The following is a 21,357-nucleotide window of genomic DNA, read 5'->3' on the forward strand; positions in this document are numbered from 1 at the left end:
ATTCTGTTTTTAGTTCCATGATTGGGCAGTGGCAACTATGGCCTGTGTTTTGGAATATGTTGAGCAGAGTTAATCGGCATGGTGGGACACATTCGATTGCGTATCCGTTCTATCAACCTACCATGCTTTTTGTTTGCTGGTGGTATCGTTTGTTTATTAATTAATCACTCCCATATAGGGGTAGGTAGAGGTTCTCCGTGCTTTCTAAATGTCAGCTGACATTAGATGCGTGGAAAGTGCTTCAGAACCTGAGACTGAGGGTTCTTTTGTGTGTGTATATATGTTTAATTAAACGTGGAACTGTTTAACATTATTATCTCATGAAATTCCAGTCTACTATTCGGTGTGAGTAAGGGATATGTTATATTTGTATGAAAAAATTAATTTAAAATGATCCAGAATATGAGACACCAATAGCAGTTACCAAACTTATTTTGTTGTTCAACACAACAGTTGTGTTTGAACATTTGTTGTTTATATCTGGGATGATCATTTTGAAAATTGGATCCATTTCAATAATCTGATCGAACTAGTACATGCTAGTTAATACTGGTGTATGGTATGATGTATCAGTACATGCCAATGTTTGAGATTAAAAAAAAAAAGAAAAGGAAAAGAGGAAGGGACTTTGGAGTAAGGAGGAAGAAAGAAGAGAACATAAACATGATAGAAGAAGAGCAACAAAACACAGTAGAATCGATTAAAGAGGTATGACAAGCTTGAAAAGCAAAGGTTACGTTGAGAAGCAAATGGTACGACATACATGAAAAATATTTAGGATTAGGAAGCTCGCGACATACATAAAAAGTGAATTAGGATTAGAAAATTCTCTTTTATATGAGTGGAACGGATAGTCGAAAATGAGAGCAATACACATACAGATAGATGTCTAAACCGATGCTGGTTTGAAAAAAAACAACATTCGTTGATTTATTTAGCCACACATTTCTAATCATATGTTCAACGAGCATATCTATATTGGTTTGTTTGTGTCAGGAGTTGCTGAGTTTATACGAAAGCAGTTGTTCTGACTGTTTCTAAGCACAAAACAAATCTGATGTGGTACTTGCATAATGGATTTACATGTGACAACCGCACCAGCTAATGGAGGAGCAAAGGATGAGATGGCTTGCGGTCAACCTTACAGCAGAGCAGCCTGAGGCACAGATTAGATTAGAAGCTTGCGCACAGACATACACACAACCTACACTGAATGCTGGATCATCGACAACTCTGTGACCATTCTACAGCACTCGTAGATTGGGAGAGTGTCCCTAATTGAATGCCATTCACCTTGTGCCTCCACTGTTGCCAGCTGCAGAAAACAACCGACACCAGACACCATACATAATCTACCAGGTAAATAAAGGAAGAAGCAGGATGTACTCTGTTCCATTCTAACCTTGCTCCAACTGTTGCTCGATCTTTTCCTTCATATCTTGACGTTGGTGATTGTTGAGGAGCTGATTTTCGTCTATGGAGAGCTGTCTCAGAGCCTCTGACAACTTTCTGTACTTAGTTACCACTTGCTTATACAAGCCAAGCAACTGCTGCACGTCCTCCAACCGTAAGTCCCGTGCTTCTGCCTCCATGAACGGATATCCATTGCCTGCAAAATCCAGAACAAAGAATTTAACCTCTGAACGAAAACAGATTTCTTTTCTATAGCTAGCAAAATACACCTGAAAAACAGGCCTGATTCCAGTCGTCCCAGCAAAAATACACCCCAAAAAGAAAATATACCTAGAACATAATGGGTGGTAAATAAATGATCATACCAAAAGAAACTGCAAAAGTATCAAGAATGGACAGAAAGAAATACCCCAAATTTCCCTATCAGTCCATCAGCTCAAAAGAATCCGAGCTGAGGAAAATAATATTGAATTTTCAGTGCTCTACACATCATAAATCCATTAGCATGAGTTGATTTATTATGCTGACCAGGACAAACAAAAAAAAAACGACACTAACAAAATAATTAACATTGGATGCACCACATTGATTAATCGAGAACATATACTGACTGATGTGTGAGACAACCAGCACAACTTTCATGACTAGATCATGCAAATGAGATGAGAAGACAAACACAGGTATCTGGCAATTATCTTTTATTTCACATTATAAAGGTACTTTAACAATGGGTTGAAGCTACTAAGTGATGACTGCATGGCTTATATGGGTTGAAGCTACTGCAAGAATATGCATTGCTTCACAATGATACTATCTGGCAATGACATGAACTCTGCTGTTTACACTGAGTCCTAACAGATTCATGAAAAGTCATTCGAATATTAAGGGTGATTCATAGTGTCGGACAAATTTTGTTTCGATAAGGTCATTTATGATGCATGTACTAAATTAAGAGTAGGTGGTGTCCGATAAGTTAGACTTAGTTGATAGACACTCTAGCATTGAGATGATAGTCACAAATTGCTACATGATTTTTTCAAATTACGATTTAAGCACATTTATCAAGAAACATAATATAACTTACCTTCAACATAGATATACTTGTTTCTCACGATAGGAGGGCTGCCTTCTGAAAGTTGGACTGTACCACTAGGCTCATTGACAGTGATCTCACTAGCCAACCTTGCTAATTGCATGTTCCTGTGAAATTCACTCTCATCCATGGACAGTGAACTGGCATTGATATTTGTTATAAATGTTTTTGCCGAAATGAGATTGGTAAGGTAGTATTCCACTTCTGAGACAAGCTTGGAATGCTTCCTGTAGAGCTGAACAAATTTCAGGTTGGAATGCAACTGGGGTGGATTGGCCTACATGTATTCAAGAAAGAAACATAAATAACAAATTTCATTCATCTGATCAAGAGAATGCATGTTAAGGTTCAAACAGACAGCAGGCCAATTGTTCCATGGTAAGAATTAGACTAGTCCTTGACAGAGCTTCAAGTGCAGCCATGGAATAGACATTAGAAAAGCTCAAGGTCAGAAAAGGCAAACTCTGCCTTGGAGAAGAGACATCCAAGTTCAGTCAAAGCAATACTAAAGAACTATTTTACAAAATCTCATTAACAGCTCAATTACTATAGGAAAACACTTTGCAACCATAAAGTAGATCCTTTTAAAGAAAATATTAGATGATGTTACAGTAAAGGATTAAAATTCCGCCCATTTTGTCTCATTCCATGCAGAACAATTTGTTTTGATGAGGAAATGGAATTGTCATAATGGGGTTCCATGAAGATGGTGAGCCCTGCACTTAAAATGGTGTTGTTTCTGTGTTTTACCAACAAATCAGTCAAATTTGGTCATATCAGTGCGTTAATGAACCAGTAACTTTAATGGTTTGAAGTGTCCAGCAGCTTATGAAAGGTCAAGGTAGCATTTTTCTTTTCTTTCCACAAGATGGGTCATAAGTTGCCACCACAAGCACTTCTTCTTTTTTTTCCTGTGAAATCATGAATCGGTCTGCAAGGCCATCCAAGCCAGGTCAACAACCACATGAGGCAACGTTGAGCCTATCCTCACCAAGATTGAAGGTTTTGGTTGGACCGACTAATACCAACTGCTATTCACCGGTCTGACCATAAGCCGAAACATGGACCAGGCAATTTTCTTGTTCCAATTCCACTTTGCCTGGTATTTTTACTGGTTTCTAGCTATAACAATAAACCTATGGGTGTTGGTACCCCATCCATTGGTTTCTCATCTTCCTTAACTGATTTCACTATCACTTCCTTTCCTCTCCATTGTTGAACCATTCAACTTTCTTAACAATTCCACTTGATTTTTCTCTACTAGTATGTCATTATTGTTGTTGAACCATTGTATATAGTTTACGGAGAAACTACATGTATCATCTTATACAGTGGAAAATATTGGAATGACACTCCTGATTTGAGCCCTTTAGAGATTGGATAACTCAGATCATGGTTTAAAAATATTGAGTGTATTATATGGCTCTGTATTTATTGGTGTGACTGAACCGGTCGGTAGACAACCTGTTTTTGTTTAGCTTAGGTTTAATACTCACCACTAGCATGCCATGTACAGGTTAGCACGCAACAAGAAACATAGTGTGGAAGCACAAATAACCTTGTTTCTTTGAATCCAAACATGGTTCTGACAGTTACATTTCAAAATCAAATAATGTCAATTTAAAGCTCAACAGAGATCTACATCTTAACAATGTTGAGTTTAGAACAACTGCTTATTGCTGACATCCTTTAATAGTATAGTAATATACAGTTGATTTATTCAGGGCTTGCTATTGTTAGCAATAAGAGCATGTCAATAGAGTTCTGGCATGGCAAGATATAGTGTCATTTCAGTTGTTTGGCATTACCACTATGCAAGCCAGCAGAAGCAAAAAAAGGGCCTATTCATTGATATATTGGTATTTTCAGAATGAGTTAATAGATGGCATGTTGAAGTACATTGATAGCAGAGTAAACTTTTTTGGTGTATGTTATCCTACAATAAACACCCACCAAGAGGACCTAAGACATGAGTTTACAAGCAACAACAGCAAGAAACAGCACAGATAATGAAATAACAAGGGATTTCTCAGAATTATTAGAAAGAGAGCTTACTTTGATAGTAATATATACAAAACTGGAAGAAAATAAGTAGAAAGAGAGCTTGCCTTGATAGTAACATATATAAGAATAGGAAGAAAGTCATCAGCCCCAGCTGGTGTGTGATTTGTTGTCATTGATATATCGAGCAATAAATTGTTTATGATGCGGCAGCAATTCATAATGCAGAGAAGCTTATCTCGGGGAGCTTTAAAAAAATTAATTTTCTGCAGCTCTTTTGCAGCAAACTGGTAACAGGGAGAAAGAAAATTAGTCAAAGCATTCGATAAACAAAAACTAAAAGCTAATAGGTTGTTGCAAGATGCAACTAAAATCACATTGCAACACCTACATTGCAATTTATAAAAGAATTATAAAAAGTCTGAAGAAAGCTATTCTTGATGTGCAGCTCTCGTAAATTTGTTATGTTATGGGTAAACCAGTGATTTAAAAAGCGCTAGGCGCCAAAAGACGTCAAGGTCCAAAAACGCTCGAGGCACTAGGCGGTCGCCCGAGCGAAGCGAAATGCTAAAATATAAAACTATAAAAAATAATTAATAAATATAATTATTTAAAATTTTAAATAAAAATATGCTATTAAATTAAGAAAATCTAAGATACAAAATCACAATGTCACATTAACAAAAAGTTTTAAAATTCAAAACAATAAAATTTTACATCAAAGCCATTCATCATAATCAATATTATCGTCATTTTCACACAAATTATCTTCATTGAATTCGTCATCTTCCTCTTGTCCTTCGATTCCTTCCTCTTCATCAAAATATGTTTCATTCTCTATGTCTTCAACAATAGTAGGAGCCGAGCCTGATGCTTTTGCACTGCATTATGGTCTTTCGGATCCTTCAGATAATTATACTTCCATGCAGGATCTTTTTTTTATGCCATTAGAGACTCTATTGAGTTGCTCTGCACACTTGCCATTTATCCTGAAACCTAACAATAATTTCAAATAAATAAAAATTAACAGTATTAAAATTTAAATAATATATTATTAATCTAATAGATACAAATACATTACTGTTACTAGTATACTGTTAACAGTATACAGTATACTATTAACATTATACTTTCAAAATAGGAGAAGGAAGAGGAGTGTAAGGGAAGACCAAGGGTGCAGCAACAGCGGTAAAAGTGAGTAGTGGCAGCGAGAGCAGCGAGCGGCGACAGTGGCAACGGCAGCGGCAGCGGCGAGCAACGACAGCGACAGCGGGTGCGGGAGCGGCGAGCGGCGACAACGGCAGCGGCAACAGCGGTAGTGGCAGCGGCAGCGGTAGCATGAACGACGAGCAAGGTTAGGGTTGGGCAGCAGCAACTGATATCGATGCTTTAGTTGGTTCGATTGAACCAACTAAAGCACCGGAGACCGAACCAAACCTAAAACGCTGTTCGATCGCCTGATTTAACCCAGGCGCTCGCCCGAAGCGCCCAACGCCTGGGCTCGGGCGAGCACCCAGGCGACGCCTCTTTGAAGCGCGCTGCCTGGAAGTGAAACGAGGTGCTCGGGCCTCGCCTCGCCTCACCCGAGCGCCTATTGAAATCACTGGGGTAAACTAAGTTTAATTTTAGCAGCCACTCACAATATTAATTCTCAAGAGTTGTGCCATATTCATGACCAAATAATGTCTAAAAACACCGTGACACGATCAGTTGCAGTTGACTTAATTTCTTTTAACATTGTTTCCTCAATCTCACAAGCTCAATTGGTTACTGATAAGACCCTAAAGTTTTATCGTAAAAAAGAAGAAGAGAAATGGGGATGATCACTTCGAGGGGATCGGCCCTCCTTGATCGCTTCGAGGGGATCAGCCTCCTAGGGTTTGTCAAAAGATAGAATAATATTTTTCATAGATGATCGAAAAGAAGCAGTTACATCCCTATTTATAGAGTTCCGACTTTAGTTAAACTAAACAGACTTAATAAATACGCAGAAAATAAAAGAAAAAATAAAAGGATCCTAACAATCCCGCCTCCTTTAATAAACAGACTTAATAAATACGCACTTTCTGTCACAGGTTAAAATCCGCCCATCGGCGACCTTGACTTCAAATTTGTCACAACATTCGATGTGGTAAGCTAATCGGGCTGCAACTTTTCTATCCATAAAATTATTAGTGTTACCCGTATCAATCAAAACAGTGACAGACTGGTGTTTCAGAGTTCCCCCAATTTTCATAGTTTGTGGATTAGAGTAGCCAGCCAATGCATGCACTGTATGTGTGACGGCTTCAACAGCATCCTTAGTTTCCACTTCTTCATGATCGGAATCCGATACTTCTACTTCCGGTTCATCCTCGATCGGTTCAATCATTAAAAGTCTTCCTTGTTTGCATCGATGCTCCTTACTCCACTTTTCATCGCAATGCCAGCACAAACACTTCGCTAACCTTTCTTTGAGTTCCTCTCGGGTTAGTCTGCTAGTGTTGTGGTTTCGACTAGGAGTAGATGAGGTAGGTTGCCTGCTAATCACCTGTTTATTGGCACCTCTGTTTAGAAGATATTCCACACTGATTTTTTCTTCATGTAGGCGTGCAAATGAAATCGCAGCCATCATAGTGCGGGGTTGACGAGCCTTAACCTCGCACCGGATCTTGAGAATAAGCCCTTCAATAAATGTACCCAGAAGTTGTCGTTCTGACCAATCTCTAGCTTGGTTGGACAATCTTTCAAATCTACTTTGATACTCCAACACTGTAGAAGTCTGACGAATTTTGGCGAGTTGGCCATCAACATTCTCATATTCGGATGGGCCAAAGCGAACAAGAAGTCCTCTTTTAAATTGCTCCATCGGAATTCCATGGCAAGTTTCGTATCAATCATACCACTGGATTGCATCTCCATCGAGCTGGATTGAGGCCACTTCTACCTTGGATTCTTTTGGGGTTCTGTGAAAACGAAGAAATTTTTCCGCCCTAGAGATCCAACTGGTCGGATCCCCATCTTCCCATCGTGGAAATTCTACCCTGATACGAGGGTAGTGTGTGTCACCATCCTGGGGCCCTTTTCCTGTATCTCCCGATCTGTTCAGCATAGAACTTGAGCTCCCATCTTGTTGAAACCCGCTAAAGTGCTCCAATAAGCTCTTTTTGAAATCATGAAGAGTTTCTTGGAGCCGATTTTCAATTCTGGTTTCCAACGCTTCCATTTGTGCCTTCACTGAGTTATCGGTAGCCATTGCATACGATTGCAAGTCGGTAATCCCCAGTTCTTGTTTCTGATGTCTAGTCAAGGGCATCTGCACAGTAGCTGGCAGTAGCAGCGACGGTGGCGACAGCCGGCAGCAGCAAGGGACCCCACGCGGCTGTGGCGCGATTGAAAACTAGGGCAAAGCAAGTGTGTTGCCCTGTTTCGGTCGCCGTGCGGAGGGGGGCAATCGGCGGCTGCAGCTGCGACCCGACGGGGGCACGGTGGTAGAGAAGTTAGGGCAGCGTCGCCGAGAGTATCAACGACGAAGGGGTGGTCCGTCGGCAGGGAGATGGCACCAATGATCCTTCTCGCTCGAGCGAGATGGGAAAGTGAGGAGGAGAGGTCGTCGGCTGGGGGGGGGCAACAGCGACGTTGGTCGATCGACCGGGAAGCAACGCCGGCAGTGGAAAGGAGGCAGCAAGGGAGGGCACGACCTACCGGAGAGCAGGGGCGGCGGTGGGGAAGAAGGGAAGCAGGGAATTCTCGATGGTCGCCGGGTAACAACCCTTTTCTCCCTTTTTTTTTGTTTTTTTTTTGTTTTCTGTTTTTTTGTTACGTTGCAGCGAGAACGCCAAAGATCGCTGCTCTGATACCAAATGATAAGACCCTAAAGTCTTATCGTAAAAAAGAAGAAGAGCAAGGGGATGATCACTTCGAGGGGATCGGCCTCCTTGATCACTTCGAGGGGATCGGCCCTCCTTGATCGCTTCGAGGGGATCGACCTCCTAAGGTTTGTCAAAAGATAGAATAATATTTTTCATAGATGATAGAAAAGAAGCAGTTACATCCCTATTTATAGAGTTCCGACTTTATGTCACGGACAAACTTCTCAACAAGATGTTGGATGTAATGCTTATGTGTGTCCGTGTCTTTTGGCATGTTCATGCCTTGTACAGAATGTAAAGGGGCGGCCGAAGGCTTATAAGTCTCATTTTAGTTGGGTTGGTGGCCTCTTTAGGCTTGTAAATAAAGGTTGTGTCATGTGGACACGTGAGAGAGCTTTTCGGTCTGTAATGGACCATTTTACCCTTTGTTGTGCCACTGTTCAGAGCTTGTAAAGTCTGTTTGTAATTTGCATTGTCTAGGAAGTGTTTTTCGGACATGTTTGCTTGTGGATCCCGATTGAGGCGTTCTCTCTTACCTGTTCTCTCTTTTGTTGGTCCTAAGGGACAATGGGAGTCTTCGGGGAGGCTGACCTTTGCGGACGGACACGCAAGGGTGCCGCACGACTTAGGCAAAACCAGCTAAGTCCGTGTCATATGGTATCAGAGCGGGACAAGCACTCATAGAAACACTTGACATGCAAACGTGGGGGACCTAGCGGGGCTGCGTTGAGGGCAGTCAGCACACGCGCGACCGTTTGAGGGAAAACGGGCATGGAGATGTAGGGAAAAGAGTCGCTCAGAGGAGCGGGCATCTGAGATTGGCTTTCTGAGGAATGGCCAACCCTTCGCGCAAGAGGCACCACGAGAACAGGCAAGCTTGGAAGAATTTGGAGCGCACAAAGGTTGGGATGGCTGAGTTTGAGCTACGGCTCAACGTTGACAACTATACTTGATGGTGCTCTAGGCAAGCGAGGCGCTTGGCAAGAATGAGACCATGCAAGGTGGAATGAGTTGCTCAACGACCAAAAGAGTTATGCAAAGCTCACAGAGGTGAGGGGAATTGCTAACTCGAAGAATTTGGTACTCATGCATGGGCTTGTATGCGGACGACGGAATGTTCGTGGCCATCCCAAGGCGACCGAGACTCGGCGCCATGGAGCATTGAAACTTTCTCTTCGGCATGCGAAGGATACGTCCGGAGGAGGCTGAAGTGTGCAATGAGTTCAGCATGTTGCTAGGCCTTGAGGGGTGCAGCGGTGGCTGTATTGACGTGGAGGCGCAATCTAGTAAGTGCGTTTGCAAGAGGCAGAACAATGCACAGTTTGTTCAGCAGATCGGAGTAGTCCAAGGGGATGGTGGTCTCCAAAACGAAGAGAGATGTTGCTCCAACGGGATAGTTATCCAGGAGGGATAAGTCCCGGCTCTCCAGAGGGAGAATCATGTGAGACGGACCTCACATGTTGAGGAGGAGTACCTCAACAAACAACAACTCCACGAAGCTCGATGGACTGAGCAAGCGGCGAGGAGTTGTCGCATGATCTCGCTCGAGAGAATGCATTGGTGGATGCATTGCGAGATCAAGTGGGGGAGCGACCTAAAGCAACTTAAATGAAGGCACACTTGGAGTCGATGTGGAGATCGGACTCAAGGGAGGGCTGACCCGTGGAATGGTGGGCACGAGGGCCACCATCGACTCAATGCAAAAACGAGGAGCAGAGCAACTTGGGTGTAACTTGGCGAAGTACCCAAGCCGCATGAAAGGAGCTAGCAGAGAAGTTGGAACATGGAGCAGAGGCACAGTGCTTTTCTTAGACAGAGGTCAAGGACATGAGCTCTTGCAGAGGCAAGAGCAGGATCATGTTGTTCCATGGGTCCTTCATTCTGACGGAGTGGACTCATCTTGCATGGTGCCAAAGACGAAGAGAGCTTCGGGGCGCATGCACCTTATCTCGGAGAAGCATTTGATGGAGGAACTAAGGCGACTCAATTTGCGGAGGCGAAGTTGGGTTCAGAAGGCCTTAGCACGGGGCAAGAGGACGCAGAGGCGGGTACTCTTGAAGAATATGCCACAGTGTTGCCATTCGAGTTGCTATGAAGGAAGCGGTGTGCAGCGGAGATTGTGCTAGTAGGGGCAGAGGCCCAGGATCCAGACAATGGTGCACAAATCACAGTGAAGTCGGTGGACTTCGGGAGCTACTAGGCGACGGACTGTCCTAGAGTGGTGCTTCATCTAGGTGTGACCCAAGAGTGGGTGGATGAAGGTCGATTGCCAAAGGAGCGAACAAAATCGAAGGTGGAAGAGACCCGGCGATGTATTGGCAGAGGCCACACATGGAGGGTTCACAATTCGAGTTTATTCCCCAAGGATCAGAATGCAATGGAGATGTCACCAGGAGGCGACATGGTGCAGCGGATCGTGGTGGAACAGTTCGTGGCAATACGATACACACAACTTGTCCCGTGAGGGATGAGATCATATGGAGGTATGATCGGGAGCTACTGGGAGCTCCGCTTTGGTGAACAACACGACGGCAAGAAGGGCTATGGATTCAAGGAGTGAAGGCCATGGTACCGCAGAGGCGGGTCTTCCGGGCGTGCACCGAATTTTGCATCGGATGAAAACCTTGGTCATCGGTATATGGGGGCTGGGTTCCACCAAGGGAAAAGTTTGAATGCAAGTACCAGTGAGTTCCATGGGAGGGACTTGATCATGCAGAGGTATGATCGAAGCAGCTGGAGAGTTGGATTGCTCCAGAGCTCATATTCGCTTAAGGGAGCCCGACAAGTCAGAGGACAAGGTCGAGTAAGCGAACGTTGCTACCAAGGAAGCTATGGAGAACAGAATTGGTGCAAACCCTACAACGCGATGGCGGAGGCCATGCATGGGAGTTGCAGTCTGTCTTTCCATCGACCAAATAGACTGCTTGGAGAACACAGAGGTGTTGAAGCAGGAGGTCGAAAGGGGCGAGGAAGCGACGACGAGTCCAGAGGGACTTAGCTACCCAAAATTAAGCATCAGTCAGAATGGAGGTGGACTCAGAGGAGTGCCACGGAGACATCTCTACTGATCGTGAAGAAAAGGGATTCAGATGCGAGGCGACGGATAGTAGGGCCATGGGCATGGCAGCGCCATGGTACCGCAGAGGCGGGACTTCCGTCAAAGTCATTGATCCCTTGCTCTCATGGAGGGAGAGCGCTTGGTCGTGAAAGGGGCCGAGGAGGTGGAGCATGCAGAGGCAATCTCCAAGTACCGAGACAAGGCTGAAGGGCAGAGGCCAAGAAACTTCGTAAGACCGGTGTCAACAAGTTTCTCATCAAAATAGCCGTAAGTGAAGGACTTCGGGTCATGCAAGAGTGCACGACCAAGGAACGAAGCAGGCAGTACGCGGTGCTGTACCTTTGCTACTCAGTGGAGTAGGCGGCAGGGTTGATGGAGAAGACGGTACAATCCCAGAGGCGACCTCATCTATCAGAGAATTACTCCAAGTTGGGGTGACAACTTCTTGCATTCCAGAAGTTCAATGGCATTGAGAAGGTGAATCGCAGTAGCTAACTCAACGCAAGGAGTGCAAACACTTCAGGTGCTTCAGAAGTGTGAGCAAAGAGCAGGCGAAGGCTAGTAACCAGCTCGATGCATGAAGTACAACCTCGAGGAGGCGGGCGAAGTCAAGTAACCTTTGCCTTCTCAACTCTTAAGAGAATGGGAGAAACCGAGTACCCCAGTTCTCTTATCTATCCAGCAGAGGAGCTCTGCACAAGTTCAAAGACCCTTCGAAGATAATGGAAGACAATAGTTGTCAAATCCTCACCAACGGTGATCAGTGCTACTGAGAGTAGATTGTCCGCCTCATTTCCCAACGAAATGCCAATCGAAAGCGGAAGTGATGCGAACCTACTTGGATGTGACAACTAACTGAAAGAAGAGTCAATGAGCAGATTTTGTGGAGGAAGGACCCAAAACTTTAGAAGTTTGCGAGGCGATGCTCGTTAAAGCTCCAACAAGCATCCACCCAGTTCAAGCAGCATGTGGAAATTTTGAGAAACTGGCGCAGTAAGAATGGTCTTTTCCTTCATTTGGTGGATCCGCAGGAATCAACGAGGATCAACACAACTCAGCCAACCCCACACCAGAGTCAGAGTCATTGGTGAGTTGAAGCAGCATGGCGGATCAAAGGTTCGACTACTCAGAAACAGCAGCGGAGAGCAGCTGGGAGCCAGGAGGCGCATTGCAGCTGGAGCAGAAGATTGAAGACTCAGCAAAGGCGAAGAGTTGCAGTGTTCACAAAGGCTTCGACGAGGACGTCGAAGGGATAAGTGGGGGAGAATGTCACGGACAAACTTCTCAACAAGATGTTGGATGTAATGCTTATGTGTGTCCGTGTCTTTTGGCATGTTCATGCCTTGTACAGAATGTAAAGGGGCGGCCGAAGGCTTATAAGTCTCATTTTAGTTGGGTTGGTGGCCTCTTTAGGCTTGTAAATAAAGGTTGTGTCATGTGGACACGTGAGAGAGCTTTTCGGTCTGTAATGGACCATTTTACCCTTTGTTGTGCCACTGTTCAGAGCTTGTAAAGTCTGTTTGTAATTTGCATTGTCTAGGAAGTGTTTTTCGGACATGTTTGCTTGTGGATCCCGATTGAGGCATTCTCTCTTACCTGTTCTCTCTTTTGTTGGTCCTAAGGGACAATGGGAGTCTTCGGGGAGGCTGACCTTTGCGGACGGACACGCAAGGGTGCCGCACGACTTAGGCAAAACCAGCTAAGTCCGTGTCATATAGCTAAACTAAACAGACTTAATAAATACGTAGAAAATAAAAGGAAAAATAAAAGGATCCTAACAGTTACTCAACATTGTTGAGTCTAGCGTGAAGCCATTGATCAGCATTGCACATAAATCTATCCTCCACCAGATTTCACCAACGATACTTATTATCTGATATAGAGCAGGAAGCCTTTTCTCTTGTTGGAAACTGATGCCATCAAAGAGTCCACTCTAAAGCAATGTGGATGCTGGCACTAGCATCATGCATTGTAGAAAATAGCATATGTAAAGAAGACATGCAATTAAGTTTCACTGCTCTAGAAGAAAACAAACAAATCACATTCGAACTCAATTCATCATAAGCATCAACTATAGACAGCGGCATAATAATTTCATAAAGAAAGCATGGCGGCCACCACTTTTAAAATCTAAATAATTTCAACCATAAACTTGATTCATGAATTTCTTTTTTTGTTTTTCAGCTCAATTTAAGTTTGTCAAGGGCAATTTGAGTGGATCATCTTCACTTTGAATTGGAAAAGGCTCTTTTGATCTAGTTTTATTGGCTCTAAATAGAACCATGTTTGGTGCAACCTATTCCAAGATAGGAGGGTGTAATTCGAAATCTTCTAGTTGAATTTGTTGTCCTTTTATGATGGCTTCAAGCATCCCCAGATAAATGTGTTTGGTGCATTTCCTATTCTTGCAAGAGATTGTTCAATATATTCAAGTCTTGAGTAAAGCGACAAACTGACATCTTATTTTAGCTTCCAAATTATCTAGTGCAAACTCAAGTGCTTTTATATCATAACAATAAGATACCATAACTTTTAGATGGCCATTGCAGGAATGTCCATCCTGACATCAAGCATTCCAGTAAAAATAAAACATGTCAGGATAACATATTCATGTTCTGGAGGTAGAAGTGAGATGGGTAAGAAGCTGTGGCCGGTAAGCAAAATGCTTGAGGAAGAAACCAGTGTTGGCGGACCACTGGATTGCCACATCACAGCCAACACATTGATGTACTGGCAGAACAGGAAAGACAGAAAATTGTGCAAAAAGAAAAAAATCACGAGTAACTTGATACCAACAGTCTTTCTTTTGTAGATCCTTTTTTTGATTTCCAAGTAATATGGCATATCAAAATACTCTATTAGACACCCAAAAGATATAGAAGCTTAGTTCCCTTAAACTAACAAAAACAGACACTAATCTTACCACATGATTCTTCCTAAAGTAGAAACAAAGCTTCGGATATAGATCCAAAGATGAAAAACAAAAAGGGACTTTATTACTTTATTAACTTGATCCGAGAGCATAAATTTTTGACTTGGCTACTAGACTCAAATCTGATAAATTAAAATTAAACTGAACCTACTAATTAATTATACTGATACAAATCTCAGCTACATCACAATGACAAGCTACAATCATGTCTAGCATACCCCTCCATTGCAAGCTATTGCTAGGTGAGACAATACTCATCATTGCTGTCAAAAGAAAAATCAAGGTTAAAATGAAACAATAGATGGAGTCCGCTGGCACTAGCAAGTGTTAAAGAAAAAGAGGAGAACAATAAGAGGATAAAGAGGTCAGCTAGGTAAGCACCATCCCTCACTGAGCCCATCACTGAAGTTGACTCTAAAGTGGAGCGGAAGTTGAAAAAGGGAAAGCCATTGGGATTTGATTGTTGGAGAAGAGGAAGAGATGATAGTGGAAACAAGGGGAAATAGAGAGAAAGCAAAATTGGAAACACATTCTAATGTTTTCCCATATAGTAATCTGAACATCCTCATGCTTTCAAATTAACCCTTCTAGCTCGTTTACAGGTTTGAAAAATTCTTGGCTGAAATGCTAGTCCACCGGTTCAGATAGCCAATCCAACAGATCCTGATCCTCAGTCCAATGGTCAATAATCACAACCCTGCTCCTAACTTTGGCCCGGCTGGGTTTGTTGGTTACCATTACAGAGCTTCTCTTGTTCCATTCTGTATGAAATTATAAACTCATAAAGACAAAGAAATATCAGTTTCTGAGCCCAATTCAGTATCCGTATTAAAATTTTAAAACTCCAGAAAGATACATGGAGGAAAGAAAAGTAACAAGAATTTAATAAAACTAGGAATATATTCACAATGATCATAGTGAAAACAAGAGAAAATGATACATCAACAAAATTTGGTAAAGTATACATATCAAGGTCTTAAATATTAGTCAGTCATACATGTACCCACCAATATTCAACTGTCCGATACCACCCCAACCAAGGATCAGTACCGGGCTATATAGATTGTAAGTTGTCAATATTTTTTAAATATTTTTGATAATATCAACAATACAGATCACTATATTGCTCTCCAAGAAGTTGCTGGAACTGCCTTTGGACAGAGATCTAAATCTTAAATATATAACCAAAAAGACTTCCACATTGGGCTCACTAAAGAAAACACAACACCGGTACACTTTAATCATGTTAACAATGTTTCCCAACTTGTAAAAACTACTAATACAAATGTCTATGCAAATTAATTTCTACTGTCTTCTAATAAATAAGCTACACGTTACTAAGTCTTAATAAAATAATGAAAAAATATACTAGCAGAAATTGTAATCATTTCACTGTTGTGAAGAAAGTATACTTGCAAACTATGAGGACATCATGTATACCAGCCATGAAGCTTCATTCTGAAAAACTCTAGGCACATCCAAGTGATCTGGCTTAATAAAATGCTGCAACAAGCAAATTTTCTCTGAAATCTCAAGGTCCAACTTCGCATCTTCTGAGGAGGAAGCAAATGTATGAGTGAACAACTTTGTCATGATATACTTTTCTAAACCCTGCATAGCCAAAAAGAAAACGTGATACAAGTAGAATTGAAACATGATCGAATAAGATTCAGGAAACATGGCTAATAGACATTTAATTCAACAGAAAAACAAGTACTAAATAATCAGATAACCAATCCTGCATAATGAAACACAAATGAACTGAAGAGTTACTCAAATGGCTGAATCCTAGATTTATTTTCACTACAGTTGATCCACTCAAGACATATATTTGATGACCTCAACAATCTCATCCCGTGTACAGCCAGCTTTCACTGTTCTACCAATTTCGAAGTGATTTTCAGAAGCTCAACTACTGACAGATAAACTAAAGAGAGGTCTCAGGCAACCATTATAAAAGGACCAAAGAAGACAAAGCCTTCTCCTCTCCTAAAAGGATAATATTATTATTTTATTTCTTAGTCTATCTTTTGTTGAACAGTGTTAACAGGGCAAATTTCTTCAAGGGTTCTGGTATGATGTCAGGTATGTAAATCAGATCCAGACTTTCACCAGAAGTTTTGTATATATATGTCAACAATAACATTCGTGTGTATGAATTTACTACTATGCTAAATGGATTATTTTGATTTTTTCCTGACCTCAGCACTTATTTTAAGTTAACATGACTTTGCAAATTTGAACATAAATTTTGTAGATCAAGCTTTTTTACGTTGAATGCAAGTCAAGCAAAGCTAAAAAACAGAAAAATATATGTTCTATCATTTGTAGGCAATAAAAGAGTAGCAACCTAATCAAGATTCTTGCATGCCACTATTTCACAAGAAAAAGAAATCTGAATGCATGAAGGGTTTTTATAAAGCTTCAGAGAAGTGATTGAAGATACTACAGTAATACCTCAGTAAAAAACTAAGCGAAAATGAGCTAATGAAGTTTGCAACCATTTGTTCAATAGTCAAAGTATCCCGTAAATTGAAGCAATAAACTGTCAAGAAGAATAATCAATGAACAATCTATTTTGCACCTTGTCTATGATAAGCCCTATGTTTCAAACACTACTAATTTTGGTATTTTTAAGTTTTATATCACAAGTGCCAATAAAAAATCTAATAAATAAAAATTAATACACGAAAGTTTCCACTTATGTATATGCTATGTCAGCAGAAACACTACCTCAATTGCACTATCTATTTCCTCATATGTGGCATGAGCCCACAAGGGATGCTCCTTGATGGTGGTCTCCATCATAGTAAGAAAATCTTGCACCTTTTTGCCATCATGTTCAGCATTGGAGGTTTGAAATGGGAACGATATGACAAAGCTGAAAGGCAATGTTAGACACTTTCAAGTCATCAATCTATTATAGAAGTTCCACACACAAAGATCTGTCATTTATTAATATGGTGCTGATAAAATATGGGCACAATGATAATCAATAAACTATGCGTTAAACATTAAAAAAAGAAAGAAAATATAGAAAGAGATCAAGTCTGGGGCAGGCAGAGAATTTGAAGAAATTACAAAAAGAGAGCAAAACATATATATACAAGGCCTCGAACAACATAACTTTAATTTCTCAGTTATCAAATCAAAACCAACTACAACCATCTGCATGCCTCTTTGTTTGAAAATTATCCTAGAACAAAAATGCAATTTAGCTTAATCCTATACTCAATTATGACTAGATTACAACATAATTTATGTTCCTCCACATTCATCTCATCCTTGAGACTAAGAATCTCTATTACAAAATGACCTACTCATAATCACATCAAAGCAGATTGTGCTGCAAAATCCAGTGAACATAACAGTTATCACAAACAATTCATCACCAAATCTTCTCTGCAATTAATCGATTTATCATTTCATATATATTCCACAAAACATGAATCCATCAAATTAAATTCCATACTTGTATCAAATGCATCTCAAAGATCAAACCCAAGAAATCAAACAATATATATTGAAAGAACAAGGTATCGATGGACCATTTCTGAGAACCACATATCCTAACAGGCTACTTGCATGGAGAGGAGAGAAGAGGAGAGGAGAGACTTGGAAAGAAGTGGATACTCTCATTTCGATGCAGTACTTGTAACTTTCTCCCATCAATGGGAATGAAATGGAAAGGCCCTTTAATCTTTCTCTTAAAAAGTTGAGAGATTTGGGTAAAAGAAAGAAGGACAGTTTCTCAGGAAAAGCCTCATATTTCTGGGTCTTCCCAGATAAGCCTAATGTTTCCAACACCTGCAGAGAGCCCCAACTTTTTCAAAAGGATACAATTACCCTGGCTGACAGCTGACAGCTGACAGCAAACAGCAATTACAGTTGGGTTTCCCACCGAAATGCTTTTAGTGTGGACCAGTTGTTTAATCAAACTATTCGAGAACTAAACCAAATCAGTCATAATGTTTTTTGAACAGAATTTAAGTGCATTTGTTAAGTAATAAAAAAATATCATAAGTCCATTCAAGAAACATTGCGATTAGGTAATGTCTCATCTTTTTTATTGTCATTTATTTCTTCCATGATAAATGGAACACAAATATTATAAGTGTTTACAGAATATACAAAACATAAATTTAAGAATAACTGGAGAAAAATGAGGACATGTAATCCTTTACTTTGAAAAATGCCTAAATCTTCCTAATTTCTATCCAAAACTAATTAGATTCTCATATAAATCATTTTATGAGACCTCAAAAACCTAAATGAAGTTCCGTTGGTTAAGTTTGTTGTAACTAAAACCAAATAAGTTTAGTTATAGTATTTTTATACAAATTAATTGTATTTTGTTTCAGTAATAAAAAATATTATAAATCTATTAAAAAATACTATAACTGAAACTTGTCTTCATGTTTTCTATCGTCATTCTTTCACAATAAGACATAGATATTGTATATTTTTAAAATAATATAGACCCAAATTTAGTGGGAAAAAGAGGATTTGTTATCCTTTATTTAAAATGTACTAAAATATCCCTAAGTTCCATCCAAAACTACTCAAATTCTCATACAAGTTATATTATGAAACCTTGAAATTTATAAAAAAGATTGATAATTAAGATTGGTGGGAATTTAAACTAACTGAAACTGGATTATATTGTTTATCAACAAAGTTAAAGTGTCTTTTAATCACTGAACCAAACCACTGTAGGTCTATTCAATTTAGCATTTTGACTAATGTGATTGAAATACTGGTCTACCCCAATCAGGTGAAGTTCAGCATTAACGGTTGGCAGTTGTACGATTGTTTGTTGTCAACAAAGGAAATTTTGTTCATGTAAAAAAAGTTGCGCTCTCTGCCGATAATATGAAAACATGGACTTGATCAGAAAACGCCCAAAAATCTAAAACTTTTACTGGAAAAATCGCACAAGAATTATAAGTGTTCATTTCAATTCAAAAGAAATGAAGTTTCTCTCTCTCTCTCTTCTTGTTTCATTTCCTTGCTTCCTCTTCTTTCTTTTCTTTTGCTAAAGAAACACATGAAAGCTAAATCCAGAGAACTGGTGACTGGAAGAACCTATAAAGCCATAACAAACAGATCCAATCATCAAAACACTAGAAATTTATATTTAAGAAAACTAGAACCGATAATCTCACTTCCACAACTCCAATTCGAGATTTACAAACTAAACCCTAAAGATTGAACAAAGAATGACCAAAAGAAACACAAAAATTACAACTCAAGGAATTCCGAACTAGAATGTTACCAAATCCATCAAACAAACAGACCCAAATATCCAAAACCTAGAAAACCCACGATCCCACCTCCAAGAACCACCGCCAGCAATCAAATTCCAGAACCGGTGACTAAACCCTAAAATCTAACTAAAGAATCGCCGAAAAGGAGCTCCAGTGGCTGTCAAGATTCAGGGGGAAAAAAAGTCAATACAAAGGTGGGAAAGGACCTTTTGATGGAGCGGACGAGATCGGCGGCAGCGGGTCGGCGCATCCGATTGAGAAAATCGTAGAAATTAGGGTGGGAGACATGTGAGGGTTCCATCGAAATCGGAAACTGGGATCGGCTGCGATCGCGACTGCCATCGCCACTTCGTGTGTCGCCTCCGGCCGTCAATATATAAAGGAATAGAGCACGAACAGAAGAAAGGGGACTCGAGGAATGTTAGTTGTGACTCGCGCGCGCGTAGTTAATGTTAATGGAATCGGATAACGGACCGTTGCAAGTTTTCTCGCCCATTTGTAACGCCATTTTCAATCCATTGTTTGTTATATTGACTTAACATATAACATATATCAAAAAATAAAATTTTATCTCTCAAAATTTTTAAGGATAAATTTTTAAGGATATATATATATATATATATATATATATATTAAAAAAAACTTAAATTCTTCCTCAAAAATTTTTTCACTTATTGTAGTATTTTGGTCACCATAATTAAAATACTATAAAATTACTTGAGACTGCTGTGAATAAGCTAAATGAAATCAAAACACATTGATAATGATTTGATGATTCAAATAGGTATTTACAATAGTTTAAAATATTAAATAAAATAAAAAATTAACTTGTTACAATGTTATTACCATCATAATAAAAAAAAATATAAAATCTACTCAAAAACACCGTAAATAATCCAAATGAATTCCTAACCTTAACCAAATTAACTATAAGCCTAAAAATATGATATCATACTGATTTATGAGCAATGACAATCATAGAGACAAAATATGATGTTATTTATCATATTTTTCAATAACATTTACAGTACTTTCAGTATCTCAATAAAATAATATAAATATTATTAAGAAATACTATAAACAAACCAAATGAAAACACTATAACAATCTAAAACCAATAAAAAATAAGCAAAAAAAATTGAGTCATGTTTTTATGTATTTTAATTAGGAGTACTATGGGGATATCGATTGAGAAATATATATATATATATATATATATATATATATATATATATATAATCATATAATAAAAATATGAAATATAATTTAATAAAAGTATATTCATCTTGCTTTATATATTATCCTTATAGTTTTATGAGACGAATCATTAATTTATTATTAACCAAGAGATTCAACAATCAATATGATTGTTGAGATGAATTATTCCTAGCGAAGGTATCCGATGTGATGTTCGTGCTACAGTGTTATTATATGTACATTGCGTGCATTGACTTTTGTGCTTGATTGTATGTCTTGATCTGTGACTGTTCAAAACTTATGAAGTTTATTTTTATTTTTATATTATTTATAAAATATTAGTTTAATGTCTATCTCGTAAAATCTTTAGTTTATGCTTCGACAGAGTAGAATCTAATGTTTATACTTTTGCAAAATAGTGATGATAGTTTATGTGCATGATTGATTGTTTGTTCAATAATTCCTTTTTTTTTTCTTATAGATGCCTTAGGGGACACTATAAGATTATGGGAAAGTTAATCCTTTATAATAGTTTATATTAACTA

At 39.6% G+C, this 21,357-nt stretch overlaps 1 protein-coding gene across 2 annotated transcripts; it reads right to left on the bottom strand.

Moving 5' to 3' along the window:
• Positions 1-957: 957 nt before the first annotated feature.
• Positions 958-20,050, bottom strand: LOC135584302 (vacuolar protein sorting-associated protein 9A-like). 2 transcript variants are annotated; one of them, XM_065153385.1, is made up of 7 exons: positions 19,822-20,047; positions 17,082-17,229; positions 15,789-15,959; positions 4,615-4,794; positions 2,498-2,783; positions 1,403-1,609; positions 958-1,315 (listed from the first exon to the last, which is right to left on the bottom strand). In XM_065153385.1, the coding sequence occupies exons 1-7, from the start codon at positions 19,914-19,916 to the stop codon at positions 1,290-1,292; spliced, it is 1,113 nt and encodes a 370-aa protein (XP_065009457.1). In that variant the 5' UTR covers positions 19,917-20,047; the 3' UTR covers positions 958-1,289. The 2 variants fall into 2 exon arrangements, with proteins under 2 accessions (XP_065009457.1, XP_065009458.1); XM_065153386.1 differs by lacking the exon at positions 4,615-4,794 and having other exon boundaries at positions 19,822-20,050.
• Between the last annotated feature and the right edge of the window lie 1,307 nt (positions 20,051-21,357).

This window comes from Musa acuminata, chromosome BXJ3-6 (genome assembly GCF_036884655.1).
Source record: "Musa acuminata AAA Group cultivar baxijiao chromosome BXJ3-6, Cavendish_Baxijiao_AAA, whole genome shotgun sequence".
NCBI classification, from domain to species: Eukaryota; Viridiplantae; Streptophyta; class Magnoliopsida; order Zingiberales; family Musaceae; genus Musa; species Musa acuminata.